Source organism: Myodes glareolus, chromosome 2 (assembly GCF_982192425.1).
Source record: "Myodes glareolus chromosome 2, mMyoGla1.1, whole genome shotgun sequence".
Lineage (NCBI taxonomy): Eukaryota > Metazoa > Chordata > Mammalia > Rodentia > Cricetidae > Myodes > Myodes glareolus.
This window is the reverse complement of record NC_142027.1, coordinates 97198706-97219767: the sequence shown is the minus strand read 5'-3', so window position 1 is coordinate 97219767 and position 21062 is coordinate 97198706. Positions and strand designations below refer to the sequence as shown.

General features: G+C 48.9%; 2 protein-coding genes across 3 annotated transcripts; one reads left to right on the top strand and one right to left on the bottom strand.

Annotated features, from left to right (window-relative positions):
* The first annotated feature begins 144 nt into the window (after positions 1-144).
* On the top strand, positions 145-4503 carry LOC125411901 (carbonic anhydrase 15-like). 2 transcript variants are annotated; one of them, XM_048452338.3, is made up of 8 exons: positions 145-1974; positions 2151-2186; positions 2580-2750; positions 3172-3332; positions 3414-3503; positions 3803-3869; positions 3965-4128; positions 4235-4503. In XM_048452338.3, the coding sequence occupies exons 1-8, from the start codon at positions 1908-1910 to the stop codon at positions 4445-4447; spliced, it is 969 nt and encodes a 322-aa protein (XP_048308295.2). In that variant the 5' UTR covers positions 145-1907; the 3' UTR covers positions 4448-4503. The 2 variants fall into 2 exon arrangements, with proteins under 2 accessions (XP_048308295.2, XP_085540519.2); XM_085684393.2 differs by lacking the exon at positions 2151-2186.
* A 1006-nt stretch (positions 4504-5509) lies between these two features.
* LOC146895520 (protein FAM246A) lies at positions 5510-7090 on the bottom strand. The gene has a single exon (XM_085684396.2). It carries the CDS (start codon positions 6203-6205, stop codon positions 5528-5530), a length of 678 nt encoding a protein of 225 aa, XP_085540522.2. The 5' UTR covers positions 6206-7090; the 3' UTR covers positions 5510-5527.
* Positions 7091-21062: the final 13972 nt, after the last annotated feature.

The window sequence follows — 21062 nt, the reverse complement described above, 5'->3', positions numbered from 1 at the left end:
GGCAAGGTCAGTCCTTGTTGCGGCCCAGCCCTATAGCGAGAGCTCTTCTAAGTTTTCAGCCCTTATATGCATCCAGCAGGCTTCTGACACCCTTTTGTTAAGAACCAGACAGCTAGGCCTGGGACATCTCTGTACAGGGTACATGGCAGGGCCACCCTGTGCTCCCTCTGAAGTGTTACAAGAGTGACAGGCGTGCTGGTTCCCTCTGGTTACTGGTGACCAGTGTGAGTTAGACTGAGCAGGGAAGGACATGAGACTTAGTCCCTCAGCCCCTTCCAGCAGAGCAGCTCTAGGTTCTCAGAGGGCTGGGCTGACTACCTACACCCAGGCTTGGCTGAACCCTGCCTCCCTGCAGGGGCTGGAGAAGCTCGGGTCCTCTGGGAAGATTCTCATCTATAAAATGATTGGGTGGTCTTGTCTTTCCAGAAGTCCAAAGGTGCTAAAGACTAGCAGGGCCTGTTGACTTGGGCTGGGCTCCTCCTGAAGAGGGGTTGCACTCATCCACTCTGGCACTCTGCCTACACGGGGGTAGGGACTGGGGTGGGAACAGAGAAAGCATGGCAGGCTCCAGATGGCTGTGTTTACTACTGTCGTTTCTGTGGCACACCAGGATTCTTGATAGTAATTTCTGGAATTAAGCTTACCTTCTTTAAAAAAAAAATATTAATTTAGTTGGCTTTTTTTTTTGCGGGGGTTGTGTGTTTTGTTGTTGTTTTTGAGACTCTCTGCATAGCCTTGGCTGTCTTGGAACTCACTATTGTAGACCAGGCAACTCAGAGATCCGCCTGACTCTGCCTCCTGAGTGCTGGGATTAAAGGCGTGCACCACCATGCCAGACATCATATTTTAGTTTTTATAGTTTGTGTTTGTGCGTGTGTGTGTGTGCATGCACTCTTCTGCCTGAATATATTTATGTGCACCATGTGCACGCAGGAGCCCTCAGTGACCAGAACCCAGGAACGAGAGTTACAGCTGTAATCTAACTTGCTGTCCTAACAGCTTTTCCCACTAGCTTGGAAGGGCAGTGACTGAACAGGCTCTCACAAAGCCTGACAAGAGGTCAGGGTTAGTAAGGAACTGCTGAGTCCTTCAATCCCTCAACACACCTGGGAAGAATCTGGTCTTCCAGTAATTGCTGTATTTGTTTTTGCAGTGCTAAGGATAAATCCAGGGACACATGCTAAGCAAGTGCTCTACCACTGCACTACCTGGGGCAATGGCAAAGAGATGCTGACTACTGGCATACCCAGAGGGACAGGCCTCCAGCCCACTCCCTGGTAATCATGAGTAGGACAAATCTTCTCATATCTACAGACACATGATGTCCAAGTGCAGGACTGTCACATGATCTTTTGACACATCAGGAAGCCAAAGAGTCAGAGACCCCGCTTCAGTGTGCCTGAGACTTAGGCAAGGGGGCTTGAGCTACTGCGATGTCCCCACCACAGAAGGGCTGCAGTTTCTCCCAAGACTTTTAGCAGAGTGGTCCTCAGACAGGAGCATCAGCAGGAAGGCAGCTGTGGACCTGGACTTGGGATGGGTTGGAGTCTTGAGTTTGTAATAAGTCAAGAAACATTCATGCCTTCTTTCCCTAGCTTCTTAGTCTTGGTCACTAGTCTCCAAAGTGCCCTTCGTGGCTTTGGCATATCACCCCGGGTCCCTGTCTCCCATTGCTTCTGCTGTGAGAATAATAATCAGACAGCCTTCAGAATTAATGCTGTTACACTGACTGCCGCAGCCCTAGACCAGCTCCAGCCCACCTCTGTTCCTAGTGGCCCTACCTGGGCCCCGCCCACTCCAGCCCTCTACAGCCCCGCCTCAGCATGAATGAGCAGCCTTTCAAGTAGCCTGGGCACACATTTCTTGTCCAGTTTTCAGTTCTCCAGAGTCACAGCCACTGCTGCATCATGTGGGCCCTGGGCTTCCTGCTCTGCTTTCTCACCATGCAACCTGTGGCACAGGTGGACTCCGAGGGTGAGCACCAAGGTCTGCCTGTGTGGGCTTAGGTCTACCTGACACCATGTAGGAGATGCATGGACAGGGCAACAACCTCTCCTGGCTAGCCTGACCCCATTCCCGATCTCAGCCCCAAACTGAATTTTAAAGGGCCACGTGAACTAAATAGCTCAGTCCTTGCCTCCTGCCTGCAGGTACCTGGTGCTACGACTCCCAAGACCCAAAGTGCGGTGAGGACAGTTGTGACAGGCTGTGTGAATCTGTCTGGTCTCTGCCAACTCCTATGCTCCAAAGGACTGAGCACTAAGCAGCAGGCACACCGTGATCATGTGTGTCTGCTGTAATTCATGGTCAGGGTCTGTGAGCCTATGGGTGGAGCCAGGGGGGTCCTCAACTTGTGTCATATCCCACATCCGTCTACCCTGTGTATGGGACAGTCTGCCTGCAGACTCACTCGTTAGCTAAGTCAGATGGGTCTAGAGAGCCACTGTGATCAGTTGTGGAGGGAGGATGGAGAGAAGACAATCCTCAGCTGGGAATGTTTGGGCTATGGGATCCACCCTCAGTACATTCCCAAACAGCTTCCTTGGCCCTGCTGCAGATCTCAGTCCTTGTCTCCTCAGGCCCTACCCACTGGAAGGAGCTAGCACCTGCTTGTGGGGGCCCAGCCCAGTCCCCTATCAACATTGACCTTCACTTGGTCCAGCGGGACTATACTCTTGAGCCCTTCATCTTTCAAGGCTATGATTCAGCACCTCTAGACCCGTGGACCCTGGAGAACGATGGCCATACAGGTCAGCATCATAAGGTCAGGATCAAATAGACAGAGCCAAGAAGTTCACAGCTTACAGGAATCTTACCCATACACAGGGATCAGGACACACAGAGGAGCTGAGAAAGCAGCTTCTCCAAAGATCTCACCACCCCACCCCCTCCCAAAACACACAAAGGGACGGACCTAAGAAGCTATGAGAATGTGACACACATGAGAATCTAAATCCTCATGAACAAAGCAGGGGAGGCTCTGCACACTGTAGGGAGGTGGCAAGAACCTCCCTATAAATAAAGCTTACCATGGCCAGTTTCACACCTAGATGTCAAGATGCTGGAAAGAAATCAGGACCCTCATAACTGCACTGCTGGGGTCAGTTTGATTTCCACAGCAGGGGAGTCTGCTGGGGAGGGATAGACTCTCATATGCTCCTCCACCTTCAGTGATACTGCGAGTAAGTTCCTGTCAGCAGAGCTGCCCGGTGATCCGAGGGGCTGGGCTGCCGTCACCAGGGTACCGGCTGCTGCAGCTGCATTTCCACTGGGGCAGTCCAGGGCGCAGAGGCTCAGAGCACAGCCTGGATGAGAAGCACTACTCTATGGAGGTGGGTTCAAGATGACCAGAAGGAAGGTGGGCTTAGGGAGCAGAGGGCAGCCGGACACCACCCGTGGTCTGTATTTCCTAGATGCACATGCTCCACATGAACATGAAGTACCAGGACGTGAGGGAGGCACAAAGCCACTCGGATGGACTCGCTGTGCTGGCTGTGCTGTTGGTGGTGAGGAAGGGACTGTGTGATTCCATGCATGTTTCCCGAAAGAGGGTCTTGGAGAGCAGGGATCTGTTTGAAGTTTGTGGGCATCATTGGACTTAGGGAATTTTCAGGGGGTGAGGGCCCATGGAGTGTTGATGGACATCGTGAAAAGAGACCTTCCTCACTCCACCCCAAGATCTCCCAGACCGTCCATCTGGGACCTTCCCACTGGTGTCCCAACTATCCTGTCTCTTCTTTGGAAACGCGCGCGCACACACACACACAAACTTCAAAGCCCTTCTCACTGGAATTCTCCCCAGGAGGAGAACAGGGACAATACCAATTTCTCTGCCATTGTATCTGCCCTAAAAAATGTATCTTCACCTGGTAAGGAGCTGCGGGGTCCCATCTGGGCTGGAAGGTAGGTGGGTGAGGAACAAAAGCGGGGTGGGGGGAGTTCCAGCTTCTCTCCCGCCACACAGGGGTCTCTGTGAACCTGACATCCTTCCCCCTGGCCTCCCTGCTGCCAAGTGCCGTGGGGCTCTTGCACTACTACCGATACTCCGGGTCTCTGACCACGCCGGGCTGCCAGCCAGTCGTGCTCTGGACAGTCTTTGAAAACCCCGTACCCATTGGGCACGCGCAGGTGGGAGCCACTACCCCTACCCAATGCCAGGCTCCTTCCCACAGCCTCAGTTGCCACCCCTGCCTTCTCTGTCCACCCGTCTTGACCGATCTTTACCCACCCTTAGGTAGCCCAGTTCCAGACCATGCTCCAGTCGGGACCACCAGGTTTGCACCCCAGACCGCTCATGGATAATTTCCGCCCCCAGCAACCTCTTGGAGGGCGCAGGGTATCAGCCTCTCCTGGAGCATTCATCCGGTCCTCAGTCCCTATCCTGCCCTGTTTGCACCTGGCTCTTTTGGGCTTGGGAGTCAGCCTTGGGCTCTGGCAGGGCCCCTAGGATCCAGGGGTGACTCCTGCTTCGACAATAAATGATGCAGAGCGACTTTGACCTAATGTGGCTGGGAAGAGGCGTGTGTCTAGTGGTCAAGGGGACAGTGGGGAGAGAATCCTTCCCCAACCTCACTGCAGCCTTAAAGTCCATACAACCAAGAGGCTCCTGAGTGACTGCCCTCTTGCCCACTCTATCATGGAAACTTCTTCCAAAACTGAGACCCACTCAGCTACCCAACTCTGACACCTACCTGCATCAACATGTTATTTTGAATCTCCCAGTCAAAAGGGAAGGGAGAAAATTAGTACATCTCAAAAATGCCACCTATACCAGAAATCACATTTTATTTTAAAAACAAGCTGGGTAACCAAAAAGGGGGTTTGCATTAAAATGATGATCCTCATTGCGACCCCAAGCCAGTCCTTGAGAAAAAGCAGGCTCCAGCAGAAGGCACTAAGTTGGTTGCATTTGGTGACAAAGTGCTATGAAGCCATTCCTGGTGACACCTTGGGGAAATTAGTACCCTGTGGAATGTTTTCTAGAGAGAAGCTGGTGCTGGGTGACTATTGGGAGGGCTGAGTGAAGGGCTGTGTCCTTATCACCTTCCAGGCTGAGTCCAAAGGATACTGACATGACACTACGGTAGGAGGGTGGCCCCATTATCAGTAGAGTAGTGGTGGCTAGCTAGTGATGTCCAGGTCATGCCATGTAGAGGTGTATATTGAAGTGGCGCTGTGTCAGCTACCTACGTCCCTAGACGTAGCAGTGTAACAGTGCTATTCTTGTGCATGGAGGTCCTTCCTGCCCCCTAGGACTTAAAAGAATAAAAAAATGCAACCATTTGCTTCCAGGCTGCAGATTCCTTGGCTCTGCCAACTCCTCCATAGCAGTCACATTCTGGTCCAGATTCTTCCCCAGCTTCAAGACTAAAGCAGGCTCTACAGAGCAGCCTCAGTCCAGGGTAGCGCAAAGCCATCTACTGCCGCCAGCCCTTTAAATAATGGAGCATCATTGGCGGCATCTGGGGAGTCCGTAGGAGGACCGCACATCAGCCAATTTGCTCCTTTCTGGAGCCACCAGAGCCCCTCAATCTCCTCCGCCTTGTGTAGCCGTTGGAGGCACTGGGGTTTTCTTGTGGTTCTTCCGGGCCACGGCTCGGTTTGCCAGGCCGTCGGCTGGAGCGTCCGGACCGTTCTCCGTGGCCCTAGAGGCCGAAACCAACGCGTTCACGGTGCCGAGTGCCCGCAGCAGGGCGGGACCGCGGGGCTCGCGACGAGCGGGCGGCGGCGGCGGCGGCAGCAGGGCTCGCAGAGCGTCTAGCTCTGTCCGCAGCTCCGCGCGCAGCGCCTCGAGCCCCGCACCCAGCTCCGCACGCACGGCCGCCAGCCCCTCCTGCAGCCGCCGCTCGCTCACCTCCAGGACGTCTGCGGGATAGGTGGCGCCGCCGCGCGGCTCCCCGCACACCGAGCACACCGAGCCTCCGCTGCGCGCCTCGCTCCTCTCGCTGATCCCCGCCGCCCCGGCTCGCGCGCCCGCGCGTTCCACCAACCGCAGCAGCCGCGGTGCCTCCGCTCGCCCCGCCGCCTCGGCCCGCAGCTGGCCACGCAAGCGAGCCAGGCGGCCCGGGGCGCGGATGTCTTCGGGGACCGGCCCGTTGGGCTGCGTGCTGGGGTCTTGCCGGCGGCCCACGCCTCGCCTCAGCGCCTCTTTAGCGCCATACACAGTGCGAGCCTGAGTCCACGAGCGCCCGGGCTCTGCCGCCATGTGCTGCCACTTGCACCACACTCTGACAACCCAGCCGAGAGGACCTGGGCCCCAGCCTGCAGCCTAGCGACCGTGGGACCCGTGGGAACGAGCTCCTGGGACGTCTGCGGGAACGACCAGGCCTGGGGGAATCCCGGCAGGGCCAGATCCTCCAGGGAGGCCGCGGGTTGGAGTACTGTGCCAGTAGGCAGGGGTATTGAAACTTGGCCCTAGAGACCATGTTGTCGGCTGGGGCCCCTATATGGGACTTAGGATGGTCTCCAGGCAGCGGCAATATCACATAGCACAATGGCTGCTAAAGCCCAAGACACCTTAAGGCCAGAATCAAAATCAGCCTCACCTCTTCCCGTGCTGTCCTGGCCACAGCAGGGCAAGGCTGGACTGGACAAGGATCAACCTCCTCCTTCAACTCACAGTCCAGGTGGTGTGTGTGTGTGTGTGTGTGTGTGTGTGTGTGTCTGTGTGTCTGTGTGTCTCTGTGTGTGTGTGTGTGTGTGTGTGAGTGAGAGAGAGTTCTAAGCTAGCCAGACACTCTACCTGCTCTATATCCCAGCCCAACCCACTTTAACTACTCTCTATCTCTTGTGTCGTGTCTCCCACAGTCCACACCTAGCCACAAGACTCCATCCTTGTCACTGGCGTCTCCAACCCCAAACTCTTGCCCCTCTCCCCAACCTTCTGAGGGGCGTCCTCACCCTAGCACTATTCCTATTCTAGAGACTGCTATTCCTAGAGACTGCTGCTTCCCAGCCCATCTCATCCTGTGTCCTCCCATATTCTGTTTACCGGTACCAAACAACCTAGCCAGCCCTCTGGGCCTTCACATGGAAAGCCCCGGTGCCCCTCCCCTCTGCTGAGTTTCTCCTTATCCCTCTGCTACTGGGAGCCTAGAGTCGCAACTAGTGACAGGAGCCTCGACCACAAGCAAGTAACTTTCACGACATTGCAGGGGCGGGGGCAGGGTGGTGGAAACAGGGTTTCTCTGTGTAACAGCTCCGATGGTCCTGAAACTGACTTTGTAGGCCAGGCCTCGAACTCACAGAGATCCTCCTGCCTCTGCTTCCCAAGTGCTGGGAGTAAAGAAAGGTGCGCACCACCACCACCTGGCAGACATTTTGTCTTTTAAACGCGGTCTCCTGTAGCTAAAACTGGTCTCAGACTCTGTATATAGCCAAGAATGACTTTAGATTCCTGATCCTCCTGCCCCTTGAGTGCTAGGATTACAGGTGTGTGTCACTATGCCCAGTTTGTACCGTCAGTGCTAGGGACAGACCCAGGACTTCATTCCTACTCAGGAGCCGCTCAACTGAGATACATCCCCAGCTGGCTTGGGCTTTAGTTTAGTTTTTTTTAAAAGATTTTTTTATAATTATTTCATGTGTATGAGTGTTTTGCCTGCATGTGTGTCTCTGGGCCACATATATGCTCGCAACCGGAGGAGGCGGTGAGCCTCCATGTGGATGTTGGGAACCGGGCACCGAATCCTGGTCTTTCATAAGTGCCTTTAACTACTGAGCCAACTCTCCAGCATGCTGTTGTTTAGTTTGGAGACAAGGACTTGCTATGTTGCCTGGATTGGTCTGGAACTCCTGTTCTCAGGTGTCTCTTGCCTCAGCCTCCAGAGCAGTTGTGACTGTAGGCACCTACCATTACACTGATTTTAGATGACTCTCTGTCCCTTCTCCACAGTGAGGCATCTGAGCCCACAGCTGGCTCTTCTGGGTTGAGTCTGGCACTGGGCTAGGTCCTTAGTGTTGCCAAACATGCTGAATGTTTGGCGGGGGAATAAATATGTGGATGCTCAGGCTTGAGCATAGCAGCCCCTCTGACCGCTCCTACCCACCCTGGCCAAGTTCCTGCCCTTGCTAACCTTTCATCTCCTACTGTCTTTATTATCCTTTTGCTTTCTGTGGAGCCTCTCACTACTGCCCTGGTTCATTGCCACCCCTGTGCAAATTGAGTTGTGCTTGTGTGTAGCACAGTGGGTTATACATCCCTCTAGAGGGCAGCATCTCCCCGCCTAGCGTTCTCATTGTTACCCCTGGGGCCTTGTTAGCACTCTGGGTGCTCCGTGCCCTGGGACCTCCCAAGAAAATTATAAGGAGAAAGGGCACTGCACTGCATGGATCCAGCAGTGCTGGGAGGGAGCCTTACTCTAAATGCCCGGGTGTGGAGAGGCTAGCCTCTGCACCTCTGTACCTGCACGTGTGCGGAGAGGCTAGCCTCTGCACCTCTCCCTGCACATGTGCATGTATGCAGGGGAGTTGGGGGATGTTGTCTACTGTTTGTGGGCAGCTGGGTAGAGGGCCACATGTTCCCCCTCTAGTTCATTTGTTTCACTCTGTCATTCTCTAGAGCCAGGAGATGGGAACGTGGCACTTAGCCTCTTAGACTCACCCTATTCTCGCTGAGTTCCCTATGTCCCTGGGACCACCTGTATTTGGCCCAGATGAACTCTAGAGCCCATTTACCATGCCCCTCCCCAAACTGCTAGCTAAAATGCTGCTTACTAAAAAGCCCTGAACTCCTGTCCCAGGCCTGCTTTCCAGGCTGTGTGGCCAGAGGAGCTCTATCTTCTCTTAACCAAATCTGCACCAGGAAGCCTAGCAACTGCGAGAGGGGCTAAGGGTGACAGGGCTCTGAGCTTGCAGCCCAGCGGTGACAATGTTAGAGGCAGAGGGGCCCATGCAGAGGCGAACAATTTAGTGTTTCTGTGTTTTACTCTTGGGGTGTTGTGAATTAGTCGAGTTACACCCTGAGCCTCTGTGGCGGGTCCCAGGTTGTCCCTCGATAAGACTGCAGATGTGGGGTCTGAGGCTTGCAGCAGGGGATTCAGAAGCCGTGGGGTACGTAGCAAGGCTTGGAGAGTGAAGTCCAGAGTGGGTTTGTAGCTATGAGAGCCGAAAGACAAGTGCGAGCGCACAGCCCGGAGCCTCCAAGCTCAAGCAGAGCTCAAGAAGTAGGTGGCACGGCCTGGGACTGAGCACTGGGATCTCTTGCCCCAGTACCACACCGGGGAGGGGTAAGCCTGGCCTAGGTCTGATGGGTGGTGGGGGCTACAACAAATGCCGAGGTCTGGAGGTAGAAGCTGTGGGAGAACAGGCAACCCTGGCCCGATGGTCACTCAGAGGTGTCCCTTCAAAAGAAAAAAGAAATGGGTGAAATTCAGGGGCAGAATTGGAGGACACAGAAGAAGAAAAGAGAGCAGACTGGTCTCTGAGCCTCCTGGGGGCTTCTCAGAGCCTGTCAGCCCTTGGCTCCCAGCATAGAGGAGCTGACTTAGACTAGGCCTAGGTTAGGCACTGTGGCACCAGGGCCTGGCTGTAGGATTGTCCCCATCTGGCCTTGCTCTAGCCCTGTGCATCCAGGCGGGACCCCCTGGAAGGGCAGTCAGTGACCCTACCACTTGTTAATTCCTGAAGGAGGCGGGTGGAATGGGAACACCTGGGGTTCCGGGCAGGGATCAAGATGGGCAACCTCTTTGTATGACTTAAATGTCGCCACTCTTACCACTGTTGCTATTGAACCCTGGTGGTCACCAAGGATTTAGTTCCCAGAGCTGGGGCGCAATTGGGAGCCAGGAAAGCATTCAGCCGTGTTAGAGAGGCTCTGGTGGCTTCAGAGGGAAGGGAGTTTGGGGAACTCCCAGAGAATGAGGTCTCTCTTCACAGTCCTCAGGAGGAGTGTCAGGGCACAAGCACCCCCAAGCCCCCGCCTTGTGATGTGGAGCTCTGCTTTCTCCGTATATCCTGCCAACTTGAAGCTGGCCTAGTTCTTGGTGAAGCGACTTTGCCCACAGAGTCCTTGAAGCTGCCTGGCTAGCCTTGCTACGGGAGACTGGAGGTGTCCGTCTGTGTGGCCCCAGAGCCCTGGCACTGCCTTGTGAATGTGGTGGGGAGAACCAGGGGGAGTGACAAGAGCTGGAGGCGGCAGGATCAGGGCACAGCTGGTAGGTCTCAGCCTGGCTCAGGACCCCAGCTCCTGCACTGACCTCCGGTGGCCCTGTTTCTCGGGGACAAGCTGGACCTTGGCGGTCCCAACAAGCTCACTCCCAACAAGGTGTATGTAATACTGAAAGGCAGAGACACGTGATAGATCAAGCGTGGTGACGTGAAGAAGAAACGCACAGCTAAGCCACCCTGGCCAATGTGGTCCTGGGCACTACTGCCCTGTGACCGTGCTGCTCCTTGGGTCCACGGCTCATCTGACGAGCTGTCAGCGCTTCCTGCAATCTCTTTCTGGGAGAGAAGTTCCCTGCTGGCTGGCACCAGACTCTCCCTTCCTCCAGCATAAAATTTCTGGGAAAATTCCAATTCCTTGTTCAAACAGTCTGGCCAAGTGGGGGTGCAGGCACCTCTTAGAATGTCTGAACTCCTGCCAGGTCTGATAGAGTTCCTGTCACCCTACCTCAGTTTCCTCACCTGTTAGAGCCCTGGGGGAGTCTGTGCTGCCAGGACGAGGTGAGGGTCACAGGGGTGAGGGGAAAGAACACATCTGTGCTCACACAGAAGCCAGACCTGCAATCTCTGGACTTGGGGAATCTGTTTCCAAACTGAGTGGAAGAGGCCAGGCCCTGCCTGAAGTCCTGCACGGTCCAGGGCTTCCTTCCACAAAGCTGAACTTGGCCATATCTTTCCCTGAACACCCTGGGTACTGGACACACAGAGGTTTTCAGGGAACTTTACTGAGGCAAGTGACTTTGCAGGGGCAGATCCATTACCTTGTCTGACCCTCTAATGAGCTCATTACCTGGTAATGGCTTTGTTTGCCCAGGCCATGGCGTCACCAGCCTCCCAGACCCTGGAATATCTGGCCTGAGGTAGCTCTGACCAGTCTAGGGCCTTAATCCCTGTGACCTGTCTGGGGCAGAGGTAGGAATGGACTCACCAACAAGTGTGACTCAGCAGCCTCAGTTTCTACCGCCTGTCCCCTCCCCAGTGAAGAGCCTGGGTGGAAAGGCCTTTAGCCCACACTGCTTCAAGTGGTAACAATCCTTCAGCTAGCCAAACTTTCCTCAGGCCCTGAACCTCCCTACACGCATCTATGAGCTTCCTCCTGGGTTCAGCTTTACCATGAACTCTGAGCCTAGCACGTGACTCGTGTCTGTAATCCAAACATTTGGGAAGTTGAAATTGGAGGACTGCTGTGGGTTCAAAACCAGCCTGTGCTAAATAGTGAGTTCTAGGACAGCCTGGGCTAGAGTGAGACCCTGTCTCTGAAAACGCAGACCCAAAAGGAATTCTGCTAAGTCAGTTTAGCAAAGGCCAGTATCTACCCACCCCAGCCTCCACCATGTCCCAGATGATCTGGTGGCCTGGCACACAGCAAGAATCCCCCTTGTTTCCTCTCTGTAATGTCTCATCATGGCTCCTTCCTGTGACTCGACCACAAAGTCCCATTTGTCATTCTGTGTTTAGAGCTGAATAACATCTCCTTCTCCCGTAACAGAACCTACACCGCCATAGTGCCTGGCTCTACCCAGAGGATCCTCAATAAAGACCTATAGAACTACAATGTGTGACTGAATCACTTGTGATATAACCATGGATATGAAAGCGGCCCAGCACGCAGAGCTGCTGCCGCAGGACAGAGTGTGCCTGTCTACCTAGGAAGGATGTGTTCAGTTGTCTGAACGTCCCTCTTCCCCTGCCTGCTGAGGTGTCTCTGTCATGGTCATTTTCCAGACTATGGGAGGGACCTTTTCCATTGTTCCTGGTGAAGGGAGCCAGGGAGAAGAAGCCATAAGCCTGGCTGAGGCTCTGGCAGTGCCACTGCCGTGGGACCCCCCTCTCCTGCCCGCTTTCCAGCCAGTACCTGTTCTGTGCCTGAAATACTGTTGTGTAAACTTTCCCCTGCTTAGCCTCAGGAGGGTTTACACATCAGCACCATTACAGCAGCCTTCCCTGCCCCTTGTCCTTCTCCAAACTGCCCCCCTTTTTCTGCCTGAACCCACTTCTCTATGTAACTCCTCCAGTCTTACTCCCCTTGATGTCTGCCTACACGCTCAGACTACAAGAGGAACACCATCATAGAGCAGGCACATCGGGAGCACTCAGGCTATGCTGCCAGAGAGAGGTGAGGGTCGCAGGGGTGAGAGGGCAAGAACATGTCTGTGCTCACACGGAAGCCAGATCTGAGATTTCTGGACTTGGGGAATCTGTTTCCAAACTGAGTGGAAGAGGCCAGGCCCTGCCTGAAGTCCTGCATGGTCCAGGGCTTCCTTCCACGAAGCTGAACTTGGCCATATCTTTCCCTGAACACCCTGGGTACTGGACACCAGTTTTCTGGGAACTTTACTGAGGCAAGTGACTTTGCAGAGGGCAGATTCATTACCTTGTCTGACCCTCTAATGAGCTCATTACCTGGTAATGGCTTTGGTTGCCCAGGCCATGGCGTCAGCTGGGAAGATCACTAAGGAAATAGCTTAGTTGGTAAAGCACGTGCTACATAACTGGGAGGACCTGAATTCAAATACCCAGAACCCACATAAAGTCACCTGTAGCCCCAACACAACTCATGCCTCCAAAGATGGGGGGCAGAGACAAGAGAATTCTCAGTTCTCACAGTTCAGCTAGCCTGGCCCAAGAAACCTCAAAGTGGGGGCAAGGAACTTCACCCCAGGTTGTACTCCAAACTCACACTCACACACAGGAACACACTCGTACACTAGTATACACACACACACACACACACACACACACAAACATGCTCACAAACTCATTCACACCCAGGAACATGCACACACACACACACACATGAACATGCACATGTACACACACAGGAACAAGCACACATAGGAACATATACACATTCAACCACAGGAACATGTAAAAGGTCACACAGGAATACATGCACACACAGGAACACGCACACATGCACAGGAATGTGTACACATGCACACACAGAGACCAGTCAATGAATAAGTTCATGTTCTTTGTCGATGCAGTGTGAGCCGTGAGCCTGGGGCATGGCTTTCAGTAGGTGTTAAGTAAGTGTTTGATTGTTGCTGGTGCTGGCTCCGTCTTCACATCTCCCGGCCAGCCAGAGCCAAGGGCGCCGTGCTGTTGCCTTCTTTCATGGAGAGACTGAGGTCTGCCCACTAGACATCTTGGGAGGGGACAAGAGAAAGTGTGGCCCTTGAGCTGCTAGAGCTGTCCTCTAGCAGGAAGGAGTCAGCAAGGAGACCTTAGGAGCAGGCATCACCCAAGTGCTCACTGTGCCACCACCTGTGGGAGCCCGCGTGTGCCTCAGTCTCCATCTGGGGTCATTTCTGACTTAAAGAAGTCATTTGAGTTCAAACTTGCCTGCTCTGCTTTTTTCTATAACCTTGAGAGCTATGAGAGACTTCTGATTTAGCCTGTGAGAAAAGAACACTCTATCTAGTAGACAGTATACTGCTGATGACAAACCTCAGGAACATCAAGATAGAAAGTAAGGCTGCTTCCGAGCAGCGAGCACTTGTTGGAGAGGAGGCTGCTCACTCAAGGACAGGAATGGTCTTGTGGTTAGACACTGACTGACCGTCTGTGCTGTGCTTTGTTCTGTTTTTGTATATGAGCAAGTTCAGAAATAAACTCGGGGCTGTTTGGCTGCTTCGGCATGACCAGACAGACCTCCTGATTCTATCCTGTCTTCTGGGTTTTTTCCTGACTTTTCTTTGGCCTCAAGGATCCCCTATCCAGGAACTCTAGCTGACCTTGTAGGAGTGGGCTCCTCCAGGTAGCACCCAACGTGGAGCCTTCTGGGGAGGGGTGTCTTTGTAGCGACACTGCAGATTACAAGGGTGCTTGGAGGTGCGGTAAGCATATCCCGGAAATATCAGCAGTCACAAGATATAAATATAAAAATCTAAGTAGTCACGCAGTATAAGTACAAAAAACTCAGCAGTCACACAATGTAAGTACCAAAAAAGGTTAGCTGCGCAGCATAAGAAACAAGTAAAAAGTAGCTCGAGTATAATTGTAAAATAAAAGGTAACTTAAAAAATAACTTGTACATAAGTGTAAAAAAAACGTAAATATGGGCCAGGAAAACAGCAAACAGCTGTTTGTACATTTACTTATAGATACTTTAAAGGTTATGGGTATTAAGAAAGGACAACAGCAACTGTTTCAGTTTTTAAAATATGTAAAGGATGTGTGCCCCTGGTTCCCTACAGAAGGGAGTATAAATCTAGAGATTTTAAAAGGTCTATGTAAGGGCTGGAGAGATGGCTCAGTGGTTAAGAGCATTGACTGTTCTTCCAGAGAACCTGAGTTCAATTCCCAGCAACCACATGGTGGTTCACAACCATCTGTAATGAGTTCTGGTGCCCTCTTCTGGCATGGAGGCAGAATGTTGTATACATAATAAATAAAATTTTTAAAAAAGGTGTATGTAAATAAATGAGCGTGCTTTGTCTTGGTCTGTGCTTTGTCTGTTACTATGTTGCTGTTTTATGTGATCATGTCTTAAAAAGTTTAAGCGGTACCGGTAGCTGGTAGCTGTCTGTCTGTCATTACTGTCCGTTGTTGTCTATGGACCTTCTTTGTTATCCTGGAAGAGATGAGGCAGGCAGCCTCTGCCTCTAGCCTCCTGTGCATTTTTATTGGATCAGTTCCAAGACTTTGGGTCCCAAAAGAAAAACTTCTCTAAGGAGAGGCATGGCAAGAGCCACCTCTCTTCGTTGTTCTCTGGCCCACAACCAGCCAGCAGCTTCTACAGAGGGCAAGGCGTGCATGCGCATGCTCAGATGGACAGAGACGCTACAGGGAGACACGCGCATGTGTGTGGGGCGCCAGAGAATTGACAGCTTGCAGTTAAAAAAGCTGCACAGATATAAAACAAAAAACTTTGATTATGGCTGTAGAAGTTAACATTTTTTTTTCCAGAATTACTGGGAGTCAAGGACACTCTGTGCCCACCAGCGCTGCTCCCCATATTTCTTTCCTAAGTCAAGTTCTTCTCTGTGATAACACTCAAGTCTCTTCTGCTGGCTAGCAGTTTCTCATCTTAACCCTTCTCTGTCTTGATACTGCTTTAAAAAATGTTGAGTTATACCAACCTATATACTTTGGAAAGCGTTGACTTTAAAATAAAAGTTAAAGATGCATTATATTTGGGGAAAATTATGTTGTTTTCACAGAAAAAAAAATATAGATTGTAATCATTTAAATCCAATGGGTTACAAATACTTATTATCTTTAAAGAAAATTGGGTACAAATTATTATTGATTAAGATAAAAAAAAAACCTGCTGCTAGTTTCAAAAGTTTCGTGTTAGTACAGGTTTTTATATGTTAATGCAAAATTAAATTATTCTTATTGTGATACATACATATATATTTTATATTTTAGCTCTTGTTTAAAATGTGCCTATACAACATTCTGGATTGCTAAAAGAAAAAACTCATAAGAGGAGATAGAGATTGATAGAGATTTGCATTTTGTCTGAAAGACAAGGGGGCAAACAAGAGACTAAAATGACAAAAAAAAATTCGTCTATTACAATGCTAAGTTTATAGAAAAACTGTAAAAATGTTAAATATTTAACCATATTATACTGATTCTAATTAATTTTACTCGTTAATAAGGCTAATTATTCTTCACTAAAGAATAATTATGTTAGTTATGCAATCATGTTCTTTAAAGGTAAAAAAAAGACTGAGGTCCTAATTACAGTTTAATAATTAATCATCATATCGCAACCCTCTGAGTTCTATATGATCGGCCTCCTGTAAAATAACAAGGCTAAAGCTCTTAGCTATTCAGACTTCTGAGAGAAGTCCAAACATGTTCTTAAAAACTTCAGCATCACATCCATGGTCGGTAAATAAAAACTGAAGTCTAACTGCTTCTATGATGGTTAGTCATAGGACAAAATACTCATGTTATGAGTCTATATTAATTCTGAGGGTCAAAAAATAAAGAACTGAAAACATCAATACAGGTTGTAAGGATTTAAAGGCATAAAAGCTTGGAGATTATATGTGTCTGAGAGGGTATTCTAAAAATATAGATAAAATTTATCAGAAAAATGGCTTAAAATGTATAGAAAAATTTACACGATTTCTTTTCCCTTTTGTAATATTATTATACTAGGATTTCAAAAGTTCAGAGTTTAACATTAATAGAGTTCTGACAAGCTAATAGAGCAATCATTGCTTACTGTTTGGGTTACAAGCTCAAGATTTTAAATTTTTTTTGGTTGTCTTCTGAATATAGGCTTATATTATATGTTGATTAATTCAAATCATAGTTTTTGTTGGAACTCAAGGATATGAGTCTACTCTGTTGTTTTACAGGTACCTGTTACCTCCTTTTCCTACAATATGGATTTCAGTACAGACTAATAATGCTAATACATCTAAAACTTTTATGTCCTTTTATAAAATGGAGATTCATACAAATTTCAAAAAAATTTAAAAATTACATACCTTAAATCGACTTCTCACAAGTCAAAATGATTATGGTATTTTTTCTCTCTCCTGGTCTTGGGACTCTTCCCCTTCCTTAATTATTGAGAATATGAGTCTATAAGTTTCAAATGAGTCCATAAATTTAACTTCTGTTCCCAGTCTGTATCTGTCTCACCAGGTTCCCACTTGGCTGACAAACACATCCAAGCATCAATTGCTGATAACAACCTGCTCCAAATGAGTCCTAAACTTGTTAAAACCTGATGTGGACCAATCCAGCCAATGTGATTGCTGTCTTTTGAGTTTGTCAATAAACCAGATGCTTCTAAGTACCCCCATTGCTTTTGACTAATGTTCTAGCCTTCCAGGGCCCTGAAAACAACATCCTAAGATCAGCAGGAAGTAACTACAAAAAATGAATACATCATCCTTGTTCCCCCCTAAAATGTTAGATTAAAAAAAAAAATCTCTATCAGTCATCACAGGGGTTTTGGTCATTAATGCCTTCAATAAGTAATAATTCCTATCTGAATGCCATTAAACTAATAATGCTAAAATCTCAATATCAGTCTCTAAAACAAACTCATCTCAAGGAGTTGAGATGATGTACTATGCAGGGGTGAAAAATTTTAAAAGGGCACTTGGGAGTCTTAATTAAAAATATAGGAAAAAATGGAGAGATTGGGGTTATACCCACAGTCACCATATATGTGTTTCATTTTAAAAATTTAAAATTTTGAAATTGGATATCTATGAACAATCTGCCATAAATTTTGGTATAAAAACGCCACCAACATAAAAACACCACCACATAATTTGCTCAAGTTTAATGAAAAGATCCATCTGCTTGTTTATGAAAGGATCCCGACAATGTTTTGGTACAGGGAAAAGGCATATTTGTGGTTTTTAACAGGATAAAATTAAAGTTCAATTGGTATGGTGTATAAAACATAAAGATGCTGATTCTGATATTCCTGATAATAATTCAAAAAAAGCCAAAATGAGACTGATTTGGCCTATGTTCCTGATCCGCCTATTTTACATCCTGCTGTTTGGGAAGGAAAGGAAATTGTAGTCACAGTCAATGACATGCATCTTTTAGATCAACCTGCCACACAAGAGGTCCTGATTACCTGAAATTTTCTCATGTTGGTTATGGTGAAACAATTCCTGTATGTTTAGCAGAGAATATTGCTTTGGAGGGATGTCTTGGAGTGTTTCCAAAATTAATTATGAGACATGATAAACAATGTACTTATTTTACAAAATGATTGCTTCCTCAAAGTAATTGCATAAATGATACTTCACCCCTTCAAGGGTTTCCTCCATGCACAAAGAAACTGCAAGGGTCTAATAAAACTCTGTTGTGGACACAGCGCACTGGTATTATCCCACTAAAGTACAACATCACAGGGAGGCACGTCACAGTACATTCTTTTTTTTTTTTTGGTTTTTATTTGTTTGTTTTTTGTTTTTTATTTTTTTGAGACAAGGTTTCACTGTAGCTTCAGGGCCTGTCCTGGAACTAGCTTCTTCTAGACCATGCTGGCCTCAAACTCACAGAGATCCGCCTGCCTCTGCCTCCTGAGTGCTGGGATTAAAGGCATGCACCACCACCCAGCCACAGTACAATCTTGACTGGTCTGGTTGTCTACAGCATAATCTTGGGATCAAGGACTGCCAGCTGAAAGTTGGTATTCCAGTACGAAATTTCTACAAACTCGTATTTGGAAACTTGCTGCAGCCATGGAAAAAGTGGCAGGAAAATCCAGTTCTTCAAAACCCGTTGCCCCCTGAAAGGAACTGTCTTGGCTTGTGGCAAAACGCCTTATGTTGTTTTGGTGAGAGAGATAAAAATCTCCATAAATGGTATTATGTCTAATGTATCATGCCCTAATTGTATTTTGACTAATTGTATTTCTCAAGTGAATGACCATACCCATGTATTGGTGTTAAAACAACCTTCTTTTGTAATGTTGCCTGTGCATGCAAATGATCCATGGTTTGATGACAAAGAAAGTAAGAAAGCTTTAGGTAGACGGAAATGTGCTATTGGATTAGTTGTAGCAGGAATTTCTGCCCTGATGTTATTCTGACCACTACTGTGGTTGCTTCAGTGGCTTTGTCTCAGCCTATTAAAATGCTGGAATTGTTCATCAATTGTCTAAGACTGTTTCAATGACACTGGAGACACAAGAAGACATAGATGTAAAAATGGAACATAAATTGAATGCCTTGTATGATGTGGTACAACCTTTAGGGGATAAGCTCCGAAGCTTAAAATCCAGAGTCCAGTTGAAATGTCATGCCAATTATAAATGGGTTTGTGTTACATCTTTTGTGTATAATGAAAGTGTTATCAGGTGGGAAAGGGTTAAGAACACATTGTGGGGGAATCTGGCATGATTCTAATGAATCTTTAGATTTGGCTAAATTACATCAAAAGATTTTGGAATTAAAAAGGCTAAAATGGATTTTGTTGCATCAAAAGCAGTTAAACATATCCTGAAACAATTTAAAAAGACTGTTCCATCATAATCAGCATTTACTTCACTTCTTAGTAGTACTGCAGTCGTTGGAGCTTGTGTTCTTAGGGGAATAATCTGCTCACCTATAGTTTTCAAGCTGATTATAAACTTAATGTGAAAAGTGGGCTCGGAACTTCATGGAGTAAAACTCCGAACACGTCCCTAAAAACTTGACCCCGAAGTCTTACAGTCAGAGTTGGGGTAGTTTCCTTTGCCTCTTTCCAACCTAAGACAGGACATGGATCTCTAAGGTCCATTTTCCCATGACAGGTAAGACTAGGGTGCAGTAAGGAACTCCCAAGGCAGACGCAGTCTTCTGAGGAGCTCTGAGAGGTCCTTAAAATATAATTAAAAAGGGGGGAATTGTGGGAGACCACGTGTGACTCAGCTTCCATCTGGAGTCGTTTCTGACTTAAAGAAGTCATTTGAGTTCAAGCTTGCCTGCTCTGCTTTTTCCTATAACCTTGAGAGCTATGAGAGACTTCTGATTTAGCCTGTGAGAAAAGAACACTCTATCTAGTAGACAGTATACTGCTGATGACAAACCTCAGATAGAAAGATAAAAAGTAAGGCTGCTTCTGAGCAGTGAGCACTTGTTGGAGAGGAGGCTGCTCACTCAAGGACAGGAATGGTCTTGTGGTTAGACACTGACTGACCGTCTGTGCTGTGCTTTGTTCTGTTTTTGTATATGAGCAAGTTCTGAAAAAAACTCTGGGCTGTTTGGCTGCTTCGGTATGACCAGACAGACCTCCCGATTCTATCCTGTCTTCTGTTTCTTCTGACTTTTCTTTGGCCTCGAGGATCCCCTATCCAGGAACTCTAGCTGACCTTATAGGAGCGGGCTCCTACAACCACCCAACAGACTTCTCCTGGGACCTGAACCAGTTCCTGTCGGGCATTTTCAGCCCATACTCCTCCACCTCAACCCCCATCAAGGGCTTTCCTTCCTAGCTTCTGTCTCCAAATGAGAAAGCTTGAAGTTGGTTAATTATTTTTTTGCTATGAGTTTACTGTAAATGCAAAAGCACACAAAACACTACCTGCTATCTGCTGAGGCTAACCTTATTACATAAGGCAACCCCCATACCAACTACTGGAGCAGGGTGACCCCGGCTCTTCCTCCATCACCCAGAGACCACTGCGTATGTATCTCTTAGTAGCATGTGCCTTTGCTTCGCTGTCCCTGATTTGAACAGGGTATTATGCTATATTGTGGTCTTCTGTGACTTGCTGTTTGCAGCCATCATTCCTTTTTGGGAATGTTTTTGTGCAGTGCTGCCCTTGCTGCAAACAAGTATCCTACCATTGAGATACACTTTAGTCCTTACAGAGAAAGTTTACGCATCTGTTAGTGCAGCTTTTGAAGGACTCTAGCAGGCTCGAGCATGGCAAACGTGGTGCCAACAGGTTTTGCCTTTTACTCCAACTTGCTATCTAGCAAATACTGGTCTTGAACTCCTGAATGCCCTGCCTCCACCTCCTGAGTACTCGGCTTCCAGGCATGCACTACCATGCCTGACTTCACCATCTTGCGCATGCTATTCGTGCACAGTTCCTGCTCTGCAAAGCGTTTGTGAACAAGTGGCCTCCTCCGGCAGTGGGTGCTCCTCCTCCCATCTGTGGGTGTGTGCTGGCCCTTCTCCTCCTGAAGCAAGCAGCTTGTGGTGCTGTCTGTGAGCAGGAGTTCTCATCAGTCAATTCCTTTATGGTTAGTGCATTGTGTGTTTTGCTTAATAATTTCTTTCCTCTGAGGAAGGAAAGCACCCTGTACTCACTCTTTCTCTCCGTTGGGGCTCGACAGGTTAGAGCCTTCCAGGAGCCCCTGACGATGGTGTGTCAGCATTTTGTTCCTCACCTAGCCAGGGTCATCCCAGTACGACCAGCTGCAGACCCATGCCAGGACCTTGTGGGTGTGACCTGGAAACTAGCACCT

Bases quoted from the DNA above. Each gene is read 5' to 3' on its own strand.
- LOC125411901 (XM_048452338.3), top strand. From the start codon at position 1,908: ATGTGGGCCCTGGGCTTCCTGCTCTGCTTTCTCACCATGCAACCTGTG. The intron at 3,504-3,802 runs GTGGTGAGGAAG...AATTCTCCCCAG, and splicing joins CTGTGCTGGCTGTGCTGTTG to GAGGAGAACAGGGACAATAC. The intron at 4,129-4,234 runs GTGGGAGCCACT...ACCCACCCTTAG, and splicing joins TACCCATTGGGCACGCGCAG to GTAGCCCAGTTCCAGACCAT.
- LOC146895520 (XM_085684396.2), bottom strand. From the start codon at position 6,205: ATGGCGGCAGAGCCCGGGCGCTCGTGGACTCAGGCTCGCACTGTGTAT.